Source organism: Pezoporus flaviventris, unplaced genomic scaffold (assembly GCF_033815535.1).
Source record: "Pezoporus flaviventris isolate CSIRO_AGI_PZ_B2104156 unplaced genomic scaffold, CSIRO_AGI_Pfla_v1 ptg000228l, whole genome shotgun sequence".
Lineage (NCBI taxonomy): Eukaryota > Metazoa > Chordata > Aves > Psittaciformes > Psittacidae > Pezoporus > Pezoporus flaviventris.
In genome coordinates, this window is record NW_026892776.1 from 1,059,508 (window position 1) to 1,067,386 (window position 7,879).

The following is a 7,879-nucleotide window of genomic DNA, read 5'->3' on the forward strand; positions in this document are numbered from 1 at the left end:
TCCTCACAGCCCGCCATCACAGCCCAGAGCAGCACAATTTAAACACAGAACCCCAGCCTGGTTTGTGTTGGAAGGGACCTTAAAGCTCCTCCAGCTCCAACCCCTGCCACGGGCAGGGACACCTTCCACTAGAGCAGCTTGCTCCAAGCCCCTGTGTCCAACCTGGCCTTGAACACTGCCAGGGATGGGGCAGCCACAGCTTCTCTGGGCACCCTGTGCCAGCGCCTCAGCACCCTCACAGGGAAGAGCTTCTGCCTAAGAGCTCATCTCAGTCTCCCCTCTGGCAGGTTAAAGCCATTCCCCTTGGCCTGGCCCTACAGGCCCTTGTCTGAGGTCCCTCTCTGGCATCAAACTGGTAGGAGTGGGATGGGTTGAGGTTCCCCTACCCCACATCCTTGTGCTAAGTGACTTGCTCAGGGCCACGCACACAAATGGGGTAAGGTTTCCAGTTTGGGTGACTATAAAGTCCATTTAGATAAGAGAAATAATACAGAAGAGACTTTCTTTTCTCTTATAATGCTGATGCAGAGACGTTGGCTGGTTAAATCCATGTAAAACAGACAAGTGGGTGCAGCGCATCAGCTTGTCTAGTTCTCTGAAAGCCTGGGTTACGTCTGGAGTTGTTAGCGTGGCTGAGGGAGGCGAGTGCAGACACACAGACTGTATGAATAGCTCCACAATTAGGATAGTAAAGCAGGGGAACGTCACTCAATTCAGGGAAATTCCCCTGATTTGCTGGAGACGGGATTCAGCCTCTTTGTGCGGAGCTGCTGCTGTCTGGGTGTAAAAGAATCCCTGGTTTTGCAGAACCTTCCCAAGGCGGCAGCAGGAATAACAACTTAGAAACCCCGTTGCACTTGAGCTGTTCTCTGCCCAGCCTCAGTTTCTGCACATTGAGGAAGGATCAGCACGGGGCAAATCGTTTTCTGGATTCAACCTCCCCTTCTATGGCAGATCTGCCCTTAGGAAAGGCTAAAACCCTGCAGATGACACTGAACACCCTCATCCGGAGCCTCCTGTCCCGCTGGCTGCACACAGGAAACCCATGTGTGCAAGGGCTCTTTGCAGCAGGGAGGGAAGGGTTCCTGATTTTGCCATAGAGATAGGAATTAATGTCCAATGTTGGGATGTGGCTGGGGCTTGGGGAAATAGAGTTTTGTTTCAAGATGAAGAGGGGTGCTGGGAGGAGCACCCCCCTCACCCCCCAGGGCTGATCCCACTCTGTTTCTGTGCCACCTGCTGCTCCTGGCACCTTGTGAAGCTAATATAACATGGGTTAGCCCTACCAGGTCCCCACATCCCCCTGGATGGCTGGGAATTAGACTTAGAACTGATTTTCTTGGGTATTTAGTGTGGTCCCTGCCCTCCTATCTCATCTTGGGTTGTCGTCCCTGGGGCAATTGTCATTGGCACCAGGAGCTCCTCGACCACTGCGGATGAGAATAGAGCTATTTTCCATTACTCTGGAATGGAGGCAATCACTGGAACATCGATCGTGTTTGCTGGGTGCCAGGCACCTTGCAGGACTTGTTGCTGCCCTGATGCTCTTCGTAGGGCCATGGGGAAATGGCAGAGGTATCCAAGCAGATGTATCTCCCTTGTGCCCTAACAGGGTTTGATCCATAGATTGGATATGCTAAGTCTGTAGGAGCTTGGCCATCTTCTTCCTTGGGGGTGGGAGATTCCTCCTTAGGAAGGGAGGTTGGTAAATGCAAAGTGATAGAAAAATACTGCTCTTTACATCTGCACCCCAGCCAAGAGCAGAGCAGTGTGGTCCCTGTGAACCCAAACCTACCCCATCTCCTTCCCCAAAGCTGCATGGAGCTGGTGGTTCTCCATCCCCCAGATCTCCCTGAGCAGATCCAGGCTATTACCAAGAATATGGTATGGATCAGTAAAGCAGCATCACGTATCCAGGGATATGATTATTTCCCAGTGGTTGAAATCTAGGTCTCTTGCTTGGGAGGAGGGAGGCGAGGGGAGGAGGGGGGGGAAGACGCTCATATTAATCTTATGAATATTCATGGAGAAGCTCTGCTGCCTTTGGGGGTTGACTCCTGGAGTCTGGGGGCCGTAGGTGAGAGGTGCCAGCAGCGGCGCAGAGCGGAGCGGCTGCTTGTGCATTCGCCGCATGCCTGACTGCAGAGCCAATTGTAAGTTGGTGCCTTTTTCTCTTCTCCCCCCTCTCCTTCCACCCTTTCCCCTTCCTGCCCTGCTTTAATACAGCCCGGCCATAAACTGTGCAAATGGAGGGGGTCGTGGTTGAGTCACAAACATGACCTTGTCCTCGAGGTGCCACCCGAAATCCAACCCCCCCCCAACTGCAGGCACGGCTCCTGCCTGCAGTGCTCTGTGCAGGCAGGGCGGAAACCGAGGGTCTTAGGGCAAATCTTCACCTCCTCCATGCCCTCCCCTCCCAAAACCCAAATTTGCATGAATTAACCCCAAAGATGCCTGGGGGAGAGGGGGGTGTGGTTGCCAGAAAGCATGTAATGGGGAGAAAGCAGGGGGAACTGAGTGCTGGGATATGTGATGTCAACACAGATAATGCCATAACTGTCTCCGATAAGCACCGAGCATCCCCGTTTGGATTTGGACTGGGAAGGAAGGAGCCTGGACCTCATGGCAAATAAAACTCAACATGTTAAAAAGAAAAGTAAATCTCTGTGCTGTTAAACAAAGCTGTGGTGTTTTGGGAAGGGGGAAAGGGGAGAAGAGAGCGTATGGGCAGGAGAAAAAACTGCTTTGAGCAAAAAAATAATTGAAGGTGGGTTGATTTGGGGTGAAATGGGGGTTTGTGGCTGCCAGAGATGCAGCAGCAGAAAGATGGGGTTTGTGGTGCTTTACTGTGATGCTCAGAGGAGCCAGGGAAGGTCAAATCCAGCTGAACTCCTGAGCGAGTGGCTGGGGAGCAAGTGGTGGGGAGAAAATGCAGGAAAAGGAGAAAAACTGGGACAAATGCAGCCTCCTGTGCTGTGGGCCTGGCAGAAAAGGGTTAAGCGAAGCGGTTGGATGCTGCAAGCCTTGTCAGGGTTGTACTATTTTTTCTAGTGCATAAGGAGAAGGGAGAGGAGGGTTGCACGGAAAAGGGAAATTTCCAAGGAAAGAGGGATCTGCGACAGTATCTGCACCTCGGGTGATGAAGAGAGGATCCAACAGGCATAAATGGCCTGGAGACGGCTGAAATCTTTGCCGAGGAGGTTGGGACCATGGGGTTATTTTCCACCTGCCTCCCCTACCCGGTTCTGTAATCCTGGCTCAAAGTAGACAAGTCGAGTTGGAGCTGAAGAAGGGAGGTTAGAGGATTTTTTGGTTTATTTTTATTTTGGGAGGGAAAAAAAGAATCAAGGAGAAAAATGAGAGATTGATTGGACCTCTCTGGGTTGAGCATCTCCACGGTGTAAGGCAACGCAGGGCTGTGGGAATGGGTGCTCCTTAGGAGCAGGGATGGAGATGACCCGGCACCCACCGGCGACCGGAGCCTCAACATCCCCATGAGAAATTCTTGGAGTCGAATCCCCACGGGGTGGGTCAAATTGGGGGTTTGGCTTTGGGGAGGATGGGGATGCAGGTTGTGTGGGTACCACGGTCAGGCCCACGATGCTCAGGGCTCATTGGAGGCATCTGGGGGGGGGCAGGTGGCTTCGGTGGGGACACACAGGGATCGGTGGAGGGTTCAGTGCTGCGGATGAAGCCGGAGCCTCCTGAATCACCCAGGAACGCGACGCAATGGCGTGGGAGCTGCGCCCAGTGGGTACCACCGACTCCTGGGTGCCTGGTGATGGTGGGAACACACCGGGGCTTTGAAGGGATGGGGGCTGCGTCGTTACCCCCCCCCTCCTCTGCCTGGCACCGGTTTCCAGGGGCAGCCCGGCCCCGCTGCACGCCGCGGCGCTGAGGGCGAGCGCAGGGAGACAGGGCTTTGGTTTTTTCCGCCTTGCCGCTAGCGCGCTCTCGCCCTCCTCTCGTGTTGCAGTGCGGGTTGGCCAGGCAGCGGGATGCCTGGAGGAGCCAGGGCTTTGCAGATGCTCCTTTCAAGCCCCCAGCAGCTCGTTACCTTCTCGGTGTTTTTTCCAGGCGATGCCACACCTCCCGAGGACACTGGGGACATCGGGGTTTGCTGAGCTTAGCATCTTCTTACCGTCGTACCGGAGGCATCAGACAGACGCTCATCTGCCCTGAAGTGCAGATCTGCAACAGCTACCGAGAAGACTCTGTCTCTCTGTCTCTCTGTCTCTCTTTTCTCTCCCTCTCCAGTCCAAACCATTACAAGACCTGACTTCCACCATCTGGGAATCTAACCCCTTTTATGTCCCTTCTCCTTTTTTCTACGATGACTCACCATTATTTTTAACTTTGAAGAGAGAGGAAATTATGGGGATCTTGGAAGCCTGTATTTCTCTCTAGGATTTCCCCAGGGTCAGATAATCGGTGTTACTAAAGAGACACTAAGATTTGGCTTCTCCAGGTAATGTGATTTGTTTTCTGTGTGCCATGGTGGTTTGCAGAGGATGACAGGAGCCGGGACACCAGCGGTTGAGGAGGGGGCCTGCAGTGGTCCGCGGGGCAGCCGCGGAGCTTGCCCGGTTGGCTGCAGGCAGGGAGGGCAGCATGTCGCCTCGATTTATGGCAAGAGGATTGGGAAGGTGTCGAACTTAAACCCGGAGCTAGAGGTTTCCTAGAGGGGCAGATTGCCTGAGATTGCACGGTTAAATGTTAACCCTTAGCTGCATGCGTGGGAATGAGCAATGAGCTGAGCCTGGTTTGCCTCTACCTGGCACCCCGCGGGGTCCCCTCACCACTTTAGGGCTGGATGGGGTTATTTTTCTCCCTTCTTTGCTCTTCTCTTCCCCCTCTTTTCTTTATTTTTTAAGTGGAATTTTTATTCTTAGTCCTGATTTGCCAATGCCAGGTTTTCCACACTGGGTTTGAATAGGTGACAGCTCCTCAGGTGTTTCCTCTCTTCCACCTAATGGGTTGAGACAGGAGTTTCTGAACTCTGTCCCAAAGAAAGCAACTTACACCCCCTGCAAGGAAGGGGATAGACGTGCTAGTGAAGAGAGCTGCTGTCCTCCCCCCAACTTTATCTCATCTCTCTCTTTCTCAGCAGGGGCAATTTTCTTTCCTTTTCTTTTTTATTTTCTCTCTTGTTTTGTTCTCTCATCCCTTCGCCTTTTCATGAGACACTTCCAAACCTACGTACCTGTCCTTCCGCAGGATAGTAGCCCTGCCCTGAACCCGATCCCACCACCGGGCACTGGGAAGTGTTTAGCATAAGGATTTCTTTTAAACCCCAATATGACAGTTGCTACTGGAGATCCTGCAGATGAAGCTGCAGCTCTTCCCGGTCACCCGCAGGACACGTATAACCCTGAGACCGACCATGAATGCTGCGAGAGGGTGGTCATTAATATCTCAGGGCTGCGCTTTGAGACACAGCTCAAGACATTAGCCCAGTTTCCAGAGACCTTACTAGGGGATCCTAAAAAGAGAATGAGGTATTTCGACCCGCTCCGGAATGAGTACTTCTTTGACCGGAACAGACCCAGCTTCGATGCCATCTTGTACTATTACCAGTCTGGTGGGAGGTTGCGGAGGCCAGTTAACGTGCCCTTAGATATCTTCTCAGAAGAGATTCGTTTCTATGAACTGGGGGAAGAAGCAATGGAGATGTTTCGGGAGGATGAAGGTTACATCAAAGAAGAGGAAAGGCCGTTGCCTGAGAATGAGTTTCAGAGACAAGTGTGGTTGCTCTTTGAGTACCCCGAGAGCTCAGGCCCTGCCAGGATTATAGCGATTGTCTCCGTCATGGTGATTTTAATCTCCATTGTCAGCTTTTGCCTGGAAACGTTGCCCATTTTTCGGGATGAGAACGAAGACATGCACGGCAGCGGGCTGAGCCACCCCCCCTACTCCAACAGCAGCATGGGGTACCAGCAGTCCACCTCTTTCACAGACCCCTTCTTCATCGTGGAAACACTTTGCATCATCTGGTTCTCCTTTGAGTTCTTGGTGAGGTTTTTCGCCTGCCCCAGCAAGGCTGGGTTTTTTACCAACATCATGAACATTATAGACATCGTAGCCATCATTCCCTATTTCATCACCTTAGGGACAGAGATGGCCGAGAAGCCGGAGGATGGTCAGCAAGGCCAGCAGGCCATGTCCTTGGCCATCCTTCGAGTCATCCGCTTGGTGCGGGTCTTCAGGATCTTCAAACTCTCCCGGCACTCCAAGGGGCTGCAGATCCTGGGGCAGACTCTCAAGGCCAGCATGCGGGAGCTGGGCCTCTTGATATTTTTCCTCTTCATTGGCGTCATCCTCTTCTCCAGCGCCGTCTACTTTGCCGAGGCCGACGAGAGCGAGTCCCAGTTCCCGAGCATCCCCGATGCCTTCTGGTGGGCTGTGGTTTCCATGACGACTGTTGGCTACGGAGACATGGTCCCCACGACCATCGGGGGGAAAATAGTGGGTTCCTTGTGTGCCATCGCTGGCGTATTAACGATTGCCTTACCAGTGCCCGTCATAGTGTCTAACTTCAATTACTTCTACCACCGGGAGACGGAGGGAGAGGAGCAGGCTCAATATTTGCAAGTAACCAGCTGCCCAAAGATCCCCTCTTCCCCTGACCTAAAGAAAAGCAGAAGTGCCTCTACTATTAGTAAGTCTGATTATATGGAGATTCAGGAAGGCGTAAATAATAGCAATGAGGATTTTAGGGAGGAGAACTTGAAGACAGCCAATTGCACCCTAGCTAACACAAACTATGTGAATATCACCAAAATGCTAACCGATGTCTAGTGGCTAAAATCTAGTAACCTATTTAAAGCTGAAGTGGAACAATTGCAGATATTGAGTGCTGCTCTGCATTGTAGTTACTACAGTATTTTCTACGGTGTATATTTGGTTCTGCATGGGAAGCAATAGCTGTGTAAGTGACTTTTAACCTTTGATTTCCACACCCAATAAGCGTTCGTGCAAAAAAACAACCCCAACAACAAACCATTTTGTTTCCCTTCTCCCATCCCAGGTGGGTTTCCAAAGATACGGAGTGGTTGAGCAATGGGATGGGCATGTGGGGGGGAAACTCCAGACCATCCCGGGGTACCATGAACGCCGCTCCCTGTCCCATGCAGCTGGGTAAGAGCCAGCTTCCAGGCATGGGGAACGGCTGGGAAAGGTCAGGCAGAGCTTAATGAAGAGAAGATGCAGTCGTGTGTCCGAATTGCTGGAAGTCTCAGGCTCGTGTTTCATAACTGAGAATGCTGCATGCTGCAATAGTTGGAGCCACTGCAGTATGCCAGTGTGAGGCCCAGGGGAGGGATAATTAGTATGAAGGCACATTATTTATTAAGTCTTACATTTTCTATGCCAGGCATCGGGAGGGACGAGTAAATAAATCAAGCGCTTGGATTGAATTAACCTCTTTAGATGCCACTTCCATCACCAGTATTTCCAGGATCACCAAAGACACCTCCACTGACACATTGAAAATGAGTTGGAAGAAGCATCATTTTTTTGATATCTATATATATAAAAACAGGAGCAACTATGCTGTGGCCTATAACATATTTATACTGCAGTGAAATCTAACCAGTAATACAGTACAGCTGCATGGATATTCGTTGCATGAATCTGAATATTTAATACACACACAAATATCTATTTTCTTAGTAGACTATACAGTATTCATGTTTATAGTGTTTATAGATTCTCCGGTGGCTCGAAGGAGATTCATGGGAGTTAAAAACTCTCCATTAGATTTAAAACCTGGATGGGGAAGGCATGTGCTGACAACAGTTTGATAGATAACAAGGCAAAGCCTGAGTGTCTGAGCAGCCAGACACAAGGGCCAACTAACGCAAGAGAGGGAAGGTGAGCT

At 51.4% G+C, this 7,879-nt stretch overlaps 1 protein-coding gene across 6 annotated transcripts; it reads left to right on the forward strand.

The window, feature by feature from the left end:
- Positions 1-1,995: 1,995 nt before the first annotated feature.
- Positions 1,996-6,986, forward strand: LOC133263004 (potassium voltage-gated channel subfamily A member 2). Of its 6 annotated transcripts, none has more exons than XM_061442554.1 (3): positions 1,996-2,153; positions 4,078-4,468; positions 5,108-6,986. In XM_061442554.1, exon 3 carries the CDS (start codon positions 5,299-5,301, stop codon positions 6,796-6,798), a length of 1,500 nt encoding a protein of 499 aa, XP_061298538.1. In that variant the 5' UTR covers positions 1,996-2,153; positions 4,078-4,468; positions 5,108-5,298; the 3' UTR covers positions 6,799-6,986. The 6 variants fall into 6 exon arrangements, with proteins under 6 accessions (XP_061298538.1, XP_061298542.1, XP_061298537.1 ...); XM_061442558.1 differs by lacking the exon at positions 1,996-2,153 and adding an exon at positions 2,912-3,296 and having other exon boundaries at positions 5,218-6,986; XM_061442553.1 differs by lacking the exon at positions 1,996-2,153 and adding an exon at positions 2,914-3,296.
- Positions 6,987-7,879: the final 893 nt, after the last annotated feature.